General features: G+C 27.8%; 1 protein-coding gene across 5 annotated transcripts in view; it reads right to left on the bottom strand.

Annotated features, from left to right (window-relative positions):
* Positions 1-21,559, bottom strand: part of LOC113549849 (facilitated trehalose transporter Tret1-like) — a 54,089-nt gene that overhangs the window by 24,870 nt on the left and 7,660 nt on the right. For 2 of the 5 annotated variants that reach the window (XM_026951326.1, XM_026951325.1), the window contains exons 2-3: positions 8,713-8,844; positions 711-1,250 (exon numbers count right to left, since the gene is read on the bottom strand). In XM_026951326.1, coding sequence (XP_026807127.1) covers positions 711-1,250; positions 8,713-8,772 — 600 coding nt within the window. In that variant the 5' untranslated portion in view covers positions 8,773-8,844. Of the gene's footprint in view, positions 1-710; positions 1,251-7,297; positions 7,591-8,712; positions 8,845-8,951; positions 9,621-21,001; positions 21,208-21,559 lie in introns of those variants that run through there. The other 3 variants (XM_026951324.1, XM_026951323.1, XM_026951327.1) reach the window with 3 other exon arrangements.

Genomic DNA, 21,559 nt, shown 5'->3' on the forward strand with positions numbered 1-21,559 from the left:
TTTATTTAGGTCAGGGTGAAACGCAAAACGAAATAACCCAATCGGAGTAGGGGATGTGAAAAAAAATAGGAAAAATCAAATATCCTAAACTGGGACTGCAGTTTATATAACATAAATCGACTCCACGAACACATCATATAGACTTGACCAACTAGCAAATACATAAAATTATAACGTGACCGGATACCGCAAATTACAATAATAGTTACTTGAATTTTGAGTATAAACAGTAACTCGGTACAAGTTACAGTTACGTAGCTATGAATAATGTTGTAATACTTAAGAATTACATACACAAATATTTGAAATACGTAAATTATGCTTTAAATGCGTGCGTGCAAACTGCACTATTATTACCTAAATCCAAACGAACAAATTGCCAATGGGTAAAAATCAAGTAATAAGAGTCTTCAATACTATAATTACGTTCGGGCTTAAAAATCAGCACAACAAAACATAGTCAACGAAAGTTACAGAACTTGACATAATTTGTGTCGATATAAGGGCCGTTTTTCTTATTTAACAACTCATTATATATCAGTATTAATATTTAATCAAATTACATATAATCTTTAAGAATTATCCTAGTCGTCTAGAAACGTCACTCGAATAAAGTAACCACCTATCCTTGACTGAATATCGTACGCAGGTAGAAGTAAATACAAAATGCCCTCTCCACAAATAATATTTATACAGGAAAAATAACGTACCTGTGGGACGTATGTGTTCTGCGACGTCCGGATTTTCGCGGCGGACTTGAGGTCCTGCAGGAATACGTCGTCTTCGTCCGTGTCCCGGTCATCGTCGCAGTCGTCGTCGTCATCGTCGTCGTCGCTGCTCAGACGCTTCGCGGACACCTGTTCGGTGGCCTGTTTCTTCTTGAGTATCTGATCGATAAAGTTTGGTACCGTGGGCGTGGCCAGCCGGATGTTCAGCTCCTTCTGGCTGTGTATGGCTGCGTCACGGCAGTGGCGGCCGGTCACGTAACCGTTGTTGGCCGCGGCCGAAGCCGAATGTTGGGCACTGCCACTGTGGCCCTGCCTGAGGAAAGCGTACTTCTTCTTCTTGACTTTGGCCGCGTGGCTGTGTATGAGCGCCGCGGTCGAGCCCACCGTCGTGTCCACCGAGGCGTTGGACGACATTGTGGACGCGAACACGGACTGCTCCGGCCTGGACCTGTGGTGTACGCTGTGGATCCGGGCGCCTTCACCGTACAGCTCGGCCACCTGGTCCTCGCTGATGGGCATGTCCTAAACAGACAAACGCGGTGGTATTAGTGGCACCGCCGATTATAACAGGTTTCGTTATACGAGAGCGAAAAAAAATCGTGTCATGAACGAGCCATAATAATAATATTATAAATTATTATACAATACAACGAAGCCTGCAGTCTTACGAATACAGTGTGATCCCTTTTCGACGCACTTGGCGTTTAGAAAAAGCCGATTACAGCGGTATAAGGTGTAGGTATCTGTCAGTTTACAATATAAGGGGCTAGACGATAATGTATATAAATGATAAACTGACGATTTGTAGATCACCTAATTTGCATTTTGGGTTAGAGTTTTGTCCGACTGATTGTTTCGGATTACTACTTAGCATCAGTATATTATAATCAATAACGTTTCCCGAACACCGCGATTACGTAATATTATAGAGTGTCTTTAGATAGAATAATCACCCTGTATATAGTTTGGAAGCTGTCGATAAGACGGCGGCATTGTTTTAATCAGTCCAAGTACGTTGCCTACGCACGCCGCGTTACGATACGCGTACAACTGAGATTTCGCGAGTGTTTTCGACGATCTTATCGGTCATAATAATATTTAAGTATATAATCGAGTCTTTGGAACAATATAAGCGCGATATCGTATCTGCAACCCGAAAACTCTATATTATGTTATGTTCGATAGACCGTGTATGGAGTTTCGCCAGCGTAGTATGTGTTTGGAGATTTTTATCGTCACCGCTCTGTGATTTTCCCCTGCCGGACGATCGGGTCGGGAGACGTACGGTCGAGCCGATTCGGGAGGATTTACAGTATTCGTGTCATTATAATGTATTATAAGTGTTATGACGTTGTAGCACAGCAAAGTTATTAACACAAGACACATTGTTCATTTGTCTCGAAACAGGCCGTGGCCGCAATCGACTAGATATTTTATCACGAGATGATAATAATATATTATTATTATTGTTGTTATTATAATTATTATACGATGTATATAGAAATTTTAAATTAATTATTTGCTCGTATAAAATACGCCTTAATAAATTTTCCGAGTAATTTTACAATACGCAGACAAATATTCTCAGTCAATAATACGCGTGTCTCAAAATAATTATAATAATTATATACATATAATCGCAAATTTAAGATCCAGTATTAAATAGGTTAAAAACATCATATAACTCAAGTTGATATTCATCGCGATTGAATATTATCCAATACATTATTTTGTGTATATCAGACAAATATTGAAATGTATATTTGATTTTAAAATAAAAAACTTATGATTTATATGTTTTTCGGTTATTTGGAAATTTGATAGATATAATGTTTGTTAAAATTACATGATGTAATAATAGTTATTTATTTTTAAATTTTTTATTTTGGAAAAATACAATAAAATATACTTTAAGATACAAGCACAATAATAACAGTAAAATATAAAAAAAAAAAAACAATTTAATAAAAGAAGAACCCCCTCGTATACTGTTGATATTTATTGACATACGGACTTACTGAATTTATTATATTTTTCATATACAAAATTCGAAATTGCTATTCAAACAAATTCATTTAAAGTAGATTTGATGTGCCAGAGTTAAACTGTGATTTAATTTTAGACAAGATACTTAATTGTTTGTGTTGAGAAAAAATTATGACCATAAGACATGGGTTGAGGCAGAGAGTGAATGTGGCATGAACACTTTGGTTTGGTTTACTTGTAAATGCCTTTATAAATAATAAGTATTAAAAAATAAAAATGAGTGTTTGGTGTCAATTAAAATATTTAGAAATATAAATGATTTTATAATTTTACCTAAAGGTTATCAAATTATAGTGCGAATCCTGAGAATAGTTTTTGACTGATTACTCATTATCCATTATATTATATACTAGTAAATTTATAGTAATTGATGTATTATGGAACGAATAAGTTGATAACAATATTAATTAAATTAATGTTTTTAATACTCGTAAAAAATGACTGTATTTGAAACACAATGTAATAATATTAAATACAAACATTTAGTAAAAATTATTTGACTCTAAAATTTGACTTTTCTTACCAGCAAACAATGTAATATGAACAAAATAAATGCTAACCGTATTGCAAATGCTTAACTTAAGATCACTATACAATATGCATATGACCTATAACTTTTAAAACATTAAATAATCGGTTTTCAGTTTTTTTTTTTTTAAATGACATGAAAGTATAACAAGAATAACACACAGTATAATTTGTATGTCTGAAAATGTATGCATAAATTATGAAGAAAAAAATGTGCAAATTTTAAATTTTATATTTGCATATATATAATTTGAATAAACGATAAGATTCTCAACATAAATAATCTAAAAAAAAATACAAATGAATATATATTATATACATTTTCCTTATTATTTGATAAATTATTTAAACAATGACCTAAGTCACACGATATTATACTCAGGTCCATACATGTAAACAATGAGTGTACCTATGTCTGAAGTGCCATATTATATATTTACTCAAGATAAAAGAAACTCAATACCTAAATATTAAAAATGTAGATACACATATTAATTTGTAAATAATAAAAATGCTGAGATATAATTGTCACTTTTTACTTTATTTGATATATATTATATATTATAATATAATTAAAATATCTCACAACTCTATAATTTTTAAATGTTTTTCTAGAAAACATTCACAATCTCATCACACTAAAGCTATTAATATAAATTATTGCCGCAAAATATAATGTTTAGCATTTAAAAGTGTTTTTGAAAGTTAAAGTGCATCATAATAGTTACTAATAAAATTTGACTTATCGGACAGATTAAAAAAATATTTTGAATCGTGAAACCTTCCTTTACAATATACCACAGAAGCCAGAAATCTATTTTTTTAATTGTATATATACACATTTTTTACAAAATATGTAATAAATATATCACAAATTGTCCTTCGCAAAAAAGAAAATATGTACATACATTATTATTAAAAAAAAATACAAAATTACAATAAATCCACGAACAAATCAACTTAAATTTTAATAAGCCTTACGTGCCAGAAGCATCCGGATATAGATTATACGCCATATATAATGAAAAAACGTCATTATACGACCGATAGCGTGATTTATATTAAAGTGCATACATATAAATCTGTTGTAGAGCGTTTGACAGATGCTGACAAGGACGAAGATACGCGTATAAATAAAAATTGAAAAAAAAATGCAAAACGATATTGAAACACAGTACTATTTTAAACTACACTGTACTTAAAACGAAAATTATGTATAGCTGCTTACACGCTCATATATGTGCAGTTTTGGGAAGAAAATATAATATGTATTTATGTATTGTTATGCGAGATTCACAGAAAAGTGTCTTGTAATTTCCGTGAAACACACTGGATTTAAAAAAAAAAATAAAGAATTGTCTTTACAAATTTGTCATGATTATGTCAATCTATACATTTACATGCATTCATTTGTTCTAGATAAACAATATTATTATTATTTCAATACGCGAGCGTCGTTTATACAGAGCGATTGCACAGTGTCTGAACATTACAGTTCATATCATGCTTGTATGAATGAGTTTTAGAAACTATCAGAGTTATAATTTATAACTAGACGCGAACGGTGTGAATTTTCAATTTGAATTCATCCACAGTAGCTCGATTTAAATGTTTTAAATTCAAACGCTCAACCATAATTGTTTCCGTAAAATTTCGCTCCTTAAATCATAGTGTATATATACAGTACTGTGTTGGCGAGCGGGATCGAAATTGTACATGGTTAGAGGTCGGATTATATTATCGTACAATTTCTCAGTCTACGATGATAACGTCTTGCATAGAAAGCTGTGTTATCTGGTCCAAGTAACCCCGGTTATGATTTGATTATATAATGACTTCCATTGAATACAATTTTTTATAAATGGCCGGAATAATAAATAAATATAAATATATATATACATATGCGTTATACATATATCGATAGATATACGCCCGCAAGTAGGTAAATATATAGTTCAATGTAAATGAATAAAAATCAATAAAAAATATCTTTTATGTAAATGCGGTGAAAATTGTACTTAACTTCAAAAAAAAAAATTATCCTACACTTTTATGTCACGAAAAAACATAAATAATAATAATGAATATTTGTTGCTTATTCTAGCTTTTTTCATAAGACAAATAACAAGGTAGATATTATGTGCTTATTTTATTTCCTCGTGAAAAATATATTTTCAATGTTGTTTATGAAATTTTTCTCATGCCATGTTACAACCTACACAAATATCTCTATAATATTATGTGTACGAGAATTGTATGCATGATTATTGTTTGTGAATAGATTTCCGTTTTAAAATTATAATAATATGTAAAGAAAAATATTAAACTACTCTGATTAGTAGACGTAGTATGAATCAATTACAAAAAATATTATAATATACTGTTGAACATGACGTATCGAATATAATATCGAATTCAAATGAAATCATTATAGTATATCGTAGAATAATCATCTCGAATAAATAAATTTCGGTAAATTGCAATAAAACGCAATCAGTTTTTAATTTAGCTTCAAAAATGTGTGTATAACCTTCAAAACTTGCCGATTTCATATAATTTATTTTCGCCCGGTTATGTATAGAATTGAATATAGAAACATGTTAATGATGACATATTATGTTTTAACGAGTATACAATACAAATGGATTTGCTAATAGCAAGGAAATTTGTGGTCGTATATTATACAAACAAGGAAAATCGACGCTGAACTTAGAATATATTATTAAATTATATATATATATATATTTATTAACTATATTTTATATTTGTATCGTTTTATTTATTTGCGACATTTTATTATTAAAAATTCAAAACAAAATAACAATGAACGTTTTTTTGTGGAAATGCGTATAGTGTATAATTCAATTATCTGTTTATTATAAGTAAAAAAAAAAATGTATAGTTTATACCTTGGATAAATAGATTCGATAAAATGGTATATAGCAGATATAGAGTTGTGTAATTATACTTAAAAACCACAATGTATTGTAATTATTTTTGTAATTATAATTCATGCACAAAAAAAAATACATGTACATTGCATCATACCTATTTAGTGCGAGTATTTAACATGATTTTTCTTTCAATGAGAAGTATTTAATCCATGGGTAAAAACCTAACCAATTTGAAACGTTTTTATAAAGTTATAATTATATTTTTGCTTTAAAAAATACAGTATAAGTTAACGTTTAAAAATAAATTATCTATTAATACTATCAAGTCGATTAATTAATGTCTTATTATAACTTTAAGTTTTATTAATAGCACGTACCTCAATGACCATTATATAAAATATAGAAGTTACGAAATTGATAATATAAATCAATTAAAATAAATGTCTGTCGTAGATAAATTATTATATTAACTAAAAAAAAATGGTATAATTTATGGTTATATAGGTTATATGGGTGTTAGTACTGCTATTATGAGCAATGTATATTATTTAAATAACAATATTATTTATACCTATTATAATTAATAAATTTAAATTGTTATTCAGGAACAAAAGATTCAAAAGGAGCATTCCAAATTAAACAAATAATGAATAAATTATAAAAAAAATGAAGAAAAATTTCGTTAAAGTGAAAAGGTTCCTTAAATTATTATCCAGAATTCACTTTTTATTTATATTCGTGTAGACCGGAAACAACCGGCGATAAGCGTCGTATCTCAAGTTTTAAGTAAAGTTCAATACATCGTATTATCACTGAAATGTCTATATAGAGAAGGTGTTTAGTAACACTGACGTTCCATAATAATCTTAGTTAAAATATTAGGGACAAAACTCTTTTTAACCAAGTGCATATTAACTCTTTCCTCCGAAAATATCACTATTAATTTTTTTAACTGAATGCATTTAAAGATATCATAAATATAACAAATTATAAGTCAATATGGTCGTATGGACATTACATAATAATAATAATAATAATAATAATAATAATAAATAATAATAATAATTATAATTATAATAATATAATAAGGTATTTATTTACCCCCGCGTGTCACAACTTCCATTTTTTTAATTTCGGTGTCGGTTTGTGTAAGGTATATTATATATGAAGATATTACGGCGTAAGAAAATAATATCGCTGGACACTCGCGTAAGTCTGACTGCAGTTCGTGTGCAGAAAAAACGACGGAAGGAAAAAACGTATTTTGACTTTCTAACGACGTGACGGTGGCTTGCATGATGGTTTCATGACCAATCGAAACGATATCAAACGTGTATGTATAATAATAATATCAAGTTTAAACGTTTATATGTATAAAAAAAACTAGATAATCAAACGAATATATAGTATATAGGAAGTAAAAAAAATAATATAATAATTATAATATTCCGTGTGTCTCGATCGTATACTTGTATAATATAATAAAGCGTTTGTGTATGTAAGTTTAAAAACCGATCGGACCGGACACAACACGCACACGTCTGCGACGAATATATAAAAGGTTTCGACTGACATAAAAATTGTCCATTAGCATCTTATAGAGGCCGGTAATTAACGTACTGATTAGAGACATTTTTAACGTTTATACACACACATACACACGATATACATATTATTATTATTATTATTTTACATATGTGCGCGCACCAATTTGTCGATTATGTTGCAGAGGTCTTTCACGCGTCTGTCGATTTTCGCCAAGATAATAAACGTACGTAATATTATAATTTATAGCATGTACCTATACACTAGTACAATTATTGACCGCGTCTTACCGCTAATTTTAGCAACTCCCCCTGTATTGTATTAATGCGTATTGCGTATCATAATTAATTATTATTTTATACGATAATAATGGCAGTAGTAAGTTGCAGTCTCCGAGCGGAAAGTCGACCGGAAAAATCAACGCAACAACGGAAACAGAATTTCCGCTGATGGTTCGCAGTTCGCCTCGACGACGTATTCTATACCCATGATTTAGGCATCGTTATGTCGAGACCGCCTTATTAGTATATCAGATGGTCGCGTACGTGAGCGTAGTCACGTTAACCGCATACCATACGACATAATATTATTTAATGTTTATAACATTATATTATTAATCGCGAGATTGAGGTAAAAAATAATAATCAATAATATAATACTATAATTATTATCATTATCATTGTATTATATAGGTACAGTGTCAATTTAGGTTGGCAATACACACGTCTCGCGCCGTCCTCCACACACACATCGTTTGGTCAGCGAATCCTGCTGCAGCTCTAGTACGATCAATTAGCAGTGACGACGGGTACAATTACGTAGTCGTAGTGGTTAAGAAACCGAATTGAAAGCCACACACACGGTTGTGCGATTGTAGTGCGCGAAGCTCGTAGAAACGTCGATTAATTGTGTATGTTTAAGATCGTAATGATAATAATAATAATGATATGTGTCTTGATTTAAAAACTTACGATCGTGAACGTCATCTGCTGCATCGCTTTATCTCCGCGACCGCGTTTGATCCAAGCCATTTTTGAAATGTGTTGTCTCTGTCTTCGTTCTTATTGTATGCGTATAATATTCAGTCGCGATGACTAAACGGTCTGTAAAAACACACGGTCACACATTTATTATATATATTATACACAAAACTGGTACTACGTGGGTTGTATGTGGTACTATTTATATATACTATAAAATATGTAAGTACTCGAGTCGTCGGCGGATTTTATGAATTTTGGTTTTTATTGGTGAATTCGAATGTAGCTGCTGAAATGTATAATATATACATATATATATATATATATGTTTATCAAGACCTCAGTGGCATCAGTTTGGCGCGCAACTTGTAATCGACCGACAGTATCGACACGTACGGATTGCAAAATCCCATCGAAAAATACACCGTTCCGGTGCGCGTGGATCGATCGCGGTGCACTGCAAATGCGATGTGATCTACAAGAGTCTCCGAAACCTTAGCTTTATACTATATATATACATACAGGTCGCACTCGCGAAGTTAAATAATATATGTTAAAAACGTTATGTATTTGTTTATACATATATATAGATATATTTAAACGCGTGACGTGTACCTAAATCGTACTATATAATAATAAAAAAAAACCGTAAGCCGTGTGACTCGACTCGGCGCGATGCGTACGAATAATACCGCGAATGATTCACACACGAGCGTATTTATGTACACGAAAAAAAAATTGCACTACTATTACTACTACGTAGGTGTATTAAATATATGATATTACTATATTATAATATTGGTATCTCTGGTATATATGTGAAAAATAATGCGGTCGCGGTATGTATTATAATATAGTATAACTGGGCATGTAATACTATTGCAGACGGTGCGGTGTGCGGTGCATGACTGAGAGGAAACTACGCGTTCTCCGAGGAAGAGTAGGGGGTGTGTGCAGCGTTTTATAGGTACTTGGTGTATGCCGCCAGTGTATATACAGGCCATGCCGCATATAATATAATATATAAATATATGTATATATTATTATTTTTATCAGTCAAACCGGTTGCTGTTGAAGACTGTTTGGTGGGGACGCGGACGGGGTGGGGGTCGATCAAACGCTCGGCGGGTGTGGTGGGAGCCGGCGCTGGGTGGGGGTCGAGGAGACGGGAAACGCACGGTTATCACAATACGACGATGACGACGATAATACTCCGACGACAGGTACATAATAAGTAACAACGAGATCGGAGAATCGTATTATTTGTCATCGCGGAATGAAATCTTTTTCCATTCATCTCGATCGTCGACGGCGGTGACGCAGCGTGCCCAACGGGTCTCGGGACTTTCCCGTGGAACGAATCTCCACTCCTCACACCCTTTCTCTCCGCAACAACCAACGAACCCGTCACCCGACATGCCCTATCCCACAGGACCCGTTCGGACGGAAATCAGTGCATAAATACCACTGTTGTCTGTGCTATTTCCTAAGGAAAATAAAAATTAATAAATACTAGTTTGAAGTTGTAGTTGGGGTGGGGGCGAGGAGAATGTGCAAGGCGGTGGGAAACTTATGTCGGTCCATGAGCCACGCGCTCCGTATAATTATGATATTACCGTGAAATCGGCATGTCAAAAAAACATTGAATTAAAAAAAAAAGAAACTGTTATGCGAATATTTCGCCATAAACAACCTGCGCCGTGTTTTTGAACCGTGGATTTTCCCTCGTAATTATCGTTTATTGTCATTATGATTATTATTACTACTATTATACATCATTATGTATCTACAGTGGATTACGGCGGCGTACCGTTAATACTAAGTATCGTTTCGTGAAACGTTCAGACTTGGCGCCAATGACGACATCATCATTATGTCGTCGCATATCAAAACCGCGTCCTATTGTAACAATACCAATGGTTTATGGTGTACCGTAATTGTTTTTTGGCAGTAAGAAATCGTGAATGTTTATATTTTTGAAGTACCCAAGGAATATTCCTAAAAAAATTTCGTTCAGACGTGTCATGCGCCCACAACAAAATCTTGGTATATTCAATGTAGGTAACCCCTACCAATAGACTATAACCAATGTCCAAATTATACAATGAACTCGGAAGACTTGAAACAGCAGCAGCCAGTATACAATGATACATACATACATAAATAATAATGTATGATGTAGTCTGCAGTCATACTTTATTAAATTATTGTTGAGTATTTTAATATAAGAAAATATTAGGCTAAAACGTGCACTTAAAATACAACAATCAGATTGAAAATTATTAACGTTAAAATACATTACATTACAATACATTACACACATACATTAATTCAAACAAATAACATAACCTATTTTTTTTTTAATTAATGATTTGTCGAATTTTTTGAAATTGTACAAATATTCTACTGAACTTTCATTGTTTATAAAAGTTAAAAAGTTGTATACATATTTTATTGCGTGTAATTATTATTTGTGCAGAACATAACAATTATATAGGACATCATTTATTAACATGTAAATAAATATATTGTAATATGCAGTAAAGGAATGAAAGGATTGCTTGTAGGTCTTTAATATGAATGTGTTTTTTATAAAAATTGTCCAGTATAATAAATTACAAAACTGCTTATAATATATCCGTTGAAAAGGGTAGGATTTTTGGAAAGTACTTGCAATTTTCTTGGTAGACTTAAAAAAGGTGTAAGGAAAAAATTACAAATGACCATAAAAATATTATTAATTAATAAGTAAAAATTTTCTGCTGCATTATTCGTTGATTTTAAAACGGGTTCAAACGTTGTTGTAATGATTGCTGGATTAATTAAATTAATGTTGGTGTTCTGAAGAAATGGACATCTAAGTGTAGTATTATAGTATTATTATGTACGTAGACATACGTATGAACAAATTTAGGTGACCCTTTTAATTCCACCTACCTACTGTAAGTGATTAAGAAAATGATACTTATAAAGTTATAAACGATGATAATCACTGTTTGATTTATTAGAGTTTATATAATTCTAGTCAATGTACATATACTATTGTGAACATATAACAATAAATCGCATTGCACTAGAAAAAACTTTTTAAAAAAAACGTGCATAATGAATGTTGGACAATTATATTTTTTCACTGGTGCCTTAAAAAATTAAACGAATAACTTTTAGTTTTTACGAAGTGTAATAGTACGGTTAAAATAAATACAATGCATACGTTATTATTTACACCTTTGTATTTGCATAGATTGAATTGAATTTGTTAACTGTTGTAAAAGCAATGTAAGCTATTTATAAATGTAAGGAATGTTAATTAACTTTTTTTAAATACTCAGCGGCGAGTCATTAACACTGTGTCTGATTTTATAGTAATGGTAAAATAATAACTATACAGTATACAATTTATTTTTGTACATTTGTTTTTTCCATATATTATAATATTAACTATAATAACCTTTGTATTTTGTTCGATTCTAAGTGAAGCGATGATAATTTTATATTTTATTTTTCATGTGTGTGTGATCACTATTTTTGGTAAAAGCTAGAATCATCTAAAATTCCTGTGTAGACTAGAGACTTCATTAGAAATTTACATAGAAGCGAATATACAATGGGAATTTATACAGAAGTGAGTTTTGGAATATTCTATTATTTTGAATTTTTTAAGGATTATCGAAAACTAGGTACCTAAGCTTAGCTTGAACATAGTTTTAATTAAGTCTTGGATATTACATAGGGAGGGGGTAAGGGAATTATAATCACCTATTTTATTACATATCACATACATTACGTGAATCAAGGAAGCTAGATCACATAAAAGACAAATACAATATTTTAGCATGTTAAAAGACAACTGACTTTTTTTTATATAGTTTAAAGTAATAATCATAATTCATAGTACATACGTTTTAACAGCTATTTAATAATCGCTGATTTTTCAATTTATGCGAAATCAGAGACGAGTAATTAATATGCAGATTACAGGTATATGGTGAAATTGTCGCTACGTTTTGAATAACTTCAAGATTCAAAACAAATTCACTTATCAACATTTTAGATTTATAATGAAATAATTCAATGTATTTTAATAAATACATGATTATAACTACTGAATATTAACTATATAGTTATACTATAAAATATAAAATAAATTATAAAAAGAATGGATGTTTTGTATATATTTTTTGTTTTGTTTGGGTTGGTAGGATTTTGTTAAATAAGGATGAGATTTTGAGTACGATAAGTAGAGAAACCATACACGTAACTTCCTTGTTTTTTTGTCCCTCCAGATGGAATCTATTGGATAGTTTAGAAAAAACTGCGCAGTTGTAGCGACCCACATGTGTTGAAAAAAAGAAAATATCAACAGTGTACGACGACACACGAATTGTATCGACATTTTTGTCTTTAAATGTATCTCATAGTTGTTTAATGTTATATTAGGTATTAGATATATTAGCTATTGTCTATTTCATGGCTCTAATAATATAGTTATAATTTTTAGAACAGAAGTATAGTACCGCTATCCAAACTTATATTATGGCAATTTAACATAGGTAGCTATTAAATATGGTTAAACATTCTTTATACTGTATGACTTAATGATTGTTGTATTTAAAGAGGGTTTAGGTATAGAAAAGGTATAATGTCATATAAATACATAATTATATCGATTTGAACAAACGTAAAGAACTTATAAATAACAACTTCAAATAAGTATTATATAGTAATAAATTAAAACAAATATTTGAATAACAGCTAATTTTTAATTTCTTGTCGATTATGTTGAATTAAATAAAAAAACTTTTTTTGAACTATATATAGGTATGTACACATACACACACACACACATACATACATACATACATACATACATACATACATATATATATATATTATAATTACCTATATGTTTGTGTCTGAATATATAAGTACTTAAAAAGTTATAGTTACCATAAGTAGTTAGTTTATCTTGGTGATATTACAGTATATGCAATTTAATTCGTATTTTAATAATAATTACCATAATCTATTGACTATTGCTTAAATGTACGTCATATAAAAACTTTTTTAGTAGGTAAGTGTTATCCAATGCATTAATTTATATACACTAATTAGATATTTTAATAATAATACATTGCTGGTTTAATTTCCCACGATCATACTAATTGATCAATTAGAAGATCTTGCACTAAATGAGTTTATATTCATTGAAAAATTAAATTAACACCCTGTTTTGGGCCTCAGACGACTAACAGCTTAATTTATATTAATAAAAAGTATATAATATAATATCTTTATAAGAAAATAATAAATATGTTACTAAATTATAAATAATACATTTAAATAATAATAATAAATTATTGATTACGATTTAATGGCAGTAAATTTATTTAAATAGTATATAATTTAAAGTGTTCACTTGTTAATAATTGTAATTCCGACCTTTATCTTTATATTATTTTTAATATTATTGATACAATATAAAATAATATAAAGCAAATTATATAATTAGATTACTTGATTATATTTGCCTCAGATATTATGATATTAAATGCATGTTATAATTGATTTTAACTTTAAAATTGGAAAGAAAATGTGGATCATTATAATCAAATTTAGTTTTAACTTGGAAATTAAAAATTAAATTGATCAATAATAATAACAACGAAGTTAACGTTTATTTTACAAGTTTATGTTAGTTTCAACGGATGAATTTCCATATAAAAAAGATATAATCGTTGGAATTTAAAATTGCCTACTTGTTTTTAAGATGATAATATATTAATAACTGTTACATTGAATGATTCTGATATACGTAATATAATTTAAGTTATTTCACTGGGTTATGATTTATTATAGTATGTTTTTATTTATAAAACCCTTCCTACTATAAAATTTGCGGTTTCATTATTTTGAACCGACAATAGACATTTATATGACCAATGTTCCAAAATTTAAAATTAAATTTTAATATAAAAAATTATTTCAATTCAATTATACTTTTATAGTATACCTAGTCAATACACAAATTACAAAAGTAAAACGTAGTATTACAGCATTTATGTATAAAGCAATATTGTTATCAAATAAATATAAACCAATGTCCAATTAGTTTTTCTATAACTAAATTTTCACGAGTTCAGATAGTGATAGATTGTTGTGTGTGTTTATTTATTTTTATTATTTTATATTGTTTATTTAAACATTTGGTTGTGGTTAAAAATATAGGCACATAAGAAAACCAGAATTTATAAAGTAAAAAATATAGTTTCATTTAAAATTTGAACTAAAAAGGCTTTTAAATTCATTTTTTAATAAATACTTATTTCACTTGTATCAAAATATTATTGTTTGTAAGTATAATGTATTATTTATAAAGGAAAAAAATCAAAAGTTGTTTTAAGTTAAGTACTTATATGCTATAAATAATAAAAATCGATAAAGAAAAAAATTGTAATAGAAATATAGGTTAAAGCTTTGTATAACTGTATAAGTGTTCAATAATTATCAATCTCGAGATATATAATTAATACTGTTGTTATAATTATTTTTATTAATGCAATATAATATACTAAAATAGTTAAAGCTCTAATGCTTTAGTAAAAATAATGAATACATCAATAAATGTTAAAACCATGTATACAAATTCATAAAAAAAACTATTCTTGTGTTTATGAAATAATCCCCGCCCGGTAAAATAGTTTACCAAACGAAACTACACTCATTTCGTTACGGAATGGTGGTGATATTATAATGATCAATATTTATCTTATAATTTTCAAAACAATGATAAATCATCAATCACCTAGGTACAAAAATGATTTTTAACGTACATTTTAAGTTAAATCTATACTTTATGAGATTTCTTATATATTTTGTATGGTTGTTGTTTAAAACTATGAAAAATATATATAATAATTAGCCATCTAAGTATAATAGATGATTTTAGATCTATATAAAGCATTTCTTACAAGAATTCTTGAAAGCACTGAGCATACCAATCCAAATATCAAATCGTAATGACAAGAAAATCAAAAAAATATTACCGATACGTTAGTTTTGAATCTAAAATATAGATAAATTGATAAATAAATTATTGTCTTAGAATACCGTGTTCTATAACAACATTAAATTCACAAAATAATATATAAAGCATTGGTAAGTTAGAAATAAATAATAAAATGGTATTGCTTGTAATATATTTCTAATAAATAAAAAAATACCCAATTTTTTGTGGGATTGAGATTTATAAATTACAATTTGATATCACACCTATACACTTAAAACAAAATTTACTATTAAGTATATTATATTATAACTTATATACAAGGCTGATTAGTCCTGAGTAAAAATGTGGTGTTAAAAGTATATTTCTACTACACTTCAGAAATTGAAAAGCATTTTAACAAATTTGCAAAAATATTTTAGAATAAACTAAAATACCTATAATTTAATTTTTATAAAGAAAATACCACCACCTAATCAATATAACTTATGAACTATAACTATTGAATTTAAATTATTTAACATTATAGCATAAATATGTAATAATTTATAAAATAAATCATTCTTTTCTAAAGAAAAAAATTAAAAAAACCATTTCAATCATTTTTATTAATTATCTATTATGATTTATAACTAATGATTAACTACTAAGGAATTAACTACAATACAAAATATTAAAAAGTTATATTTTGTTTACTGTTGAATATTTAATTAACTGTATTACAGATACACTCATCAACAATTTTTTTCTGACTTTATTTTTCAAAGAATGCATTTTGTAAATATTATTACGTATAGATAGCTAAATTTATATTATTGTTATTATTATTTATGCTTCAATATTATTATTCATTTTTTATGATATTTAAATACTCAATGTTATGGTTAAATATTTTGTAGAGTCACGCAGAAATTATTAGTGGAGATAAACTTAGTGGGGTATGCAAGTTATATTTTTGAATTAACCAATAATAATAATATTTTTAATACTTAACTACTTTAATAAAGCAATTTTGGCAACATATAATATATAAATAAATATTATCTAAAAAATATTATTATTTATTTAATATTATATTCATATCCTTTACTAAATGTTTCCTATAAATAGGTACCAAATACAACGTAATTCATGCAATTCAAATAAAAATTACAATTTTAAAACTGAAAACTTTTTATTTAAAAAAAAATTAATTCAATTTGAAATAACTTTTCATTTATGAACTAATAAAATACTTCAGTAATAAGGAAAATACATTTAGATATGTCTAAAGATCAATAATAATAATTGAAAATAAATAACGTGTTATGAAATATCTATTTAAATATAAATATGTATAATATTATTACTGAATTGCTTAAAAAGATAATAGGTAGGTATTTATAATACATGGACATAACTTTTTAGAAAATTTCAATACAAAAAAAAATCAAATATCAAACAAGTACTAAATAGTTGGTTAGTTAATAACCTAACAAGTAACAACTATACAATATTATTCACAATAAAAATCGAAAAAAATGCAATTGTCTACAAAGAACTACTCTTAAAACTGAAGATTAATATATTTTTACTATTTCAAAAAGTGATGGTAAATAAAAAAAAAAATAATAAAAATAATAAAAACGTTATTGTAATACTAATCTATTTATTGCTCTACTCAAAATATAAAAGTATGCTATGATTCAAAAAATTAAACACCTAAAAAATCTTAGGATCAAAAATATTAAAGAATGGTTTTGTATTGACAATAACTTATGAAAAATAAAATATTTTCAAAAATTTTGAGATAATAAGTATTTACTGTTAAAAGACCCGCTCTGTATAAACTGTGTAGGTTAAAATATCAATATATAATTAAGTTAAATATTTTATAATTGATAATGATAAAGAGGCAATATTATATTACATTTTTTACACATAGTCTATACCTATTCTTAACACCTGTTAACAATAGGCTATATCACTAATAGCTATATAATAATATGTATATTATATGTTTAATATGTTTATATTATACTATTATTTGTTTATTATGTAATAATAGTAGGTTAGTAACTAACCGCTGGCTTATTATTTATATAATTAATATTTCAATGAAATAATATGTAGTTTTAGTCTTAAAAACTTCTTTTCTACATTTTTTTATTACTTAAATTTTGTAGTTTGTGTATGTTTAAATTTTAATGTAATTGTGACATATTTAGTAATATTAAATACTGTTAAACGTCATTCAAATACTAATACAACATTTTTTTTTGTCAAGTATAAAAATGTATTGCAATACCTTTGAATAAATCAATTTTAGTTACTTAACTTTGCTTTTTGTCTTCTAAAAAAAATTATTATAATGTGATTGAATATTAATAACTGATATTAATTTATAGGTATCTACAATCTCATTTTTATGCTATAATTATAGGGGTATATTTAATTATAAATAATAGATATTTTAAATTATAATTTTGATTTTATAAAATGTTTTCTAATGAATAATATGATACTCATTGATATATTTACATGATATTTGGTCTTTAAGTAACAACATATTGTATTAAAAACCTAATACAGAGTAAAATATTAACTTAAACTTGATGGGCATTATAATAATATACTAAAGCCTAGTTTTTTTTTTACAACTAAAATAGAAATGTGTATTGTATACATTTTATAAATGCATTAATACAAAACTACTATATTATTGCGTGATAATGAACTTTTTAGGAGCCATTTAACTATTTAGATAGATATATTTAAAATTTGACGGACGGGTTACAAAACAATGTAGATATAATTTTAAATTGGATATAAATAGGGAAAAATTACTATTTATTTGTTTCATTGAATAAAATTAGCCGTGTTTATAAAAGGCAACGTGATGGGTTAATAAAAATATGCATACATAAACGGTGTATAATTATTCATCCATAGTTAATGAAAATAATTTACTAAAATAACTTAAAGTTTAAATTCAATTATGTGAACATTATTCATTATAAAGGTTTAACTGTGGCTATCTATAAAAATTGATTTCGTATATTTTTGTTCGAAAACAACCATAATTTAGGTAACTATGTGGGAAGTAAGAAATTTTCCAATTTAAAAAAATATAATTGCGCGTGTATAACATGTAAACGCACTTTGGAAATGTTTCAACAAAAACTTTATAAATTATCATTTATACACGCCCAGTGTTCATTGCTCATTTGCCTATTTATTATAATAGGTAGGTAATATTATTTATGTACAATGTTATTTACTTTTTACCTAGTTTTCTGAATTTTATTATAAAATGTTCAATATCTGTTCAGACAAGACATTTTTATTTTTTTTAAATTTACAAAGTTTATTTTCTGTTATATGAACGATATTTATGTACACGATATATCGACATTTGTATAATAATGTGGATGACCTTATATATTCAGGTATATTATATTGTGACGTAGGTAGATATATAATGGATTTTCAAGAACCTTCACACTATAATATAACACGTTGTGACTATAATAATAAATTGTATAACTTTAAAGCTTTAAATTTTCCGTTTTCATGATAGGCACAAAAAACATTAAAATGAAAGAAAAGCTATTTGAAATAGATTTTTTTTCTTGGCCACATTATAAAACGTTTAAAATAGTTTAATATGGAAATGATAACAATACGCATCGAAAGGTCATACTTATATGAGCCAATATGTTTTAATATTCCTCACATATTATATACATATTAAACAAAAGTATATGATTTCTTCCGCCAATGACCAATACAACACACACACACACGTATGCATGCACGTATAATTTATATATAAACATGTGCATTAATGGGTATATGTCTCGTATATCTATTTGTGAGTGTACGACACATTTATGTGTGATACATAAATATATATATATATATAATTCTATACGTCACAAATGCAACAATGTGTTGGAATATATATATATACATATAACATATAGGTAGGTTGGTTGTTAATAAACTTAGATAAAATTAATTAAATTAATGTTATGACTACCAATAGTAATGATTTGTAAAAATAGAATCATGTACTCGGCAGTTTTTTCTTGGGTCTCAGCTGTATGCCATACAAGCTTCATCTAATACTTCAATAGTAAGAAATACATTATCATAATTATAATCGGTTTTTGTCCATGCTGCCGTTGAAAAATCTTGGCTCTTTGTGCTCACCTTAAAATTTATTTTTACTTTTATTTTTATTATTATTATATATTTATTAATTTATAGAAACGATTGTTTTAATTTAAAAAATATTAAGTTATTAATTTTGATTCATAGGGCTGATTCAGAACAAAGGTTACAACCCCAACAATATGAAATTATTAATTTTACTTAGATTTTTAGAATGTATCACAAAAAATGAAAATTATACATCATAATAGAATTAATTTTACGTCTCAAGAGTTATGTCTCGATTAAAATAATAAATATATTCTATTTTATTTTTTTTTTTTTTTTTTGAAAAATTGATAGTGCTAATAGTTATAATTATAATATGTACTTCAAACATTAAACAATTATAAATTTTTTTCTTCAAAACTTTTTATAAACCCATGTCCCATTGCTATATATTTATAAAAATTTGTAACTACTGACAATACTAGAAAATATTATGATATAAATTATTTTTTAAACCGTTATAAAAAATAATTTTTTAGAGGTAGATTTGACGTAAGTATAGAATATTATTATAATGAATTATGGATTTATTTATATTATAATATATATTGTATAATATTGATTTTAATAACAGATAAATGTAAAAACCAGTACCTCGTGAAATTTTATTATATTGTATTTTTATAGGTACATATTTTAATATGTAGAGTTGGGGTATGATTACGGTTCGTTCAACCGAAAGAAAATTTAAACAAAAATCAAAACGAAACATGACCATAAAACCAACAATATTAGTAAAATTATTACAAAAACGATTAATAAATGCAATAATTAGGATTAGAATTAGGTGCCGCAACAATTGTTTGGTTCAATAAACGAAATCTGCCATCTATTAACTTAATGTTTGTATTTATTCAATTTTTCTTGATAAAATTAATAAGCTTCTTTTAATTGCTTATATTAATTTAAGCAAAATCGGAAAAATAATGATTGATGTTATACATCATACAAATAGTAAGACTATTATTTTGTAGATCACGCATCATTAGAACACAACCCAATTTATTATAATAACTATACGATAGTATATGATTCTGTATAAATGATATAATATAAAATATATAGGCTTACTGTATACGAAGTACCACAGGGATAGGTGATAAAAAGCGGACAAAACGACGATAAGGTACAGCGGTGGAGTTTCTTCTGCTTCTGCTGCTGCGGCAGCGGGTGAATAATATAAGACGAATAATGCGTATGAGTGATAAGTTCAAAAGTTCCAGGTGACTTGCACGCGAATTTGACGGATTAACCGGTTTCGTCGAAAGCCCGGTATAAACTGCCACCGGTTTGTTCGTCCATCAGCCTCGACAGTGACAATCGCGTTGTATCGCGCTTGCGATTCGCAGTGAGTAATACACGCTTACACACACACACACAAACCCATACATGTATACGCATATAATACGCAAACGTTCACCACGCCTTCACCTCACCACAAAGTGCCGGTACAGTAGGTGATGAGCACTATCGCGGGACACCTCTCAAGACAATTATTGAATAATATTCCGTTTTCGAGTACCTATCTTGAATATTTTGTAACATTGTGTAGGTAAAGGCTTAAAGTTGTGTGTGATTTAATTTCACAACAGAAAACCACAAAAAAAAATACTCAAATCAAGATGAAAT

This window comes from Rhopalosiphum maidis, chromosome 4 (assembly GCF_003676215.2).
Source record: "Rhopalosiphum maidis isolate BTI-1 chromosome 4, ASM367621v3, whole genome shotgun sequence".
Classification (NCBI taxonomy): Eukaryota; Metazoa; Arthropoda; class Insecta; order Hemiptera; family Aphididae; genus Rhopalosiphum; species Rhopalosiphum maidis.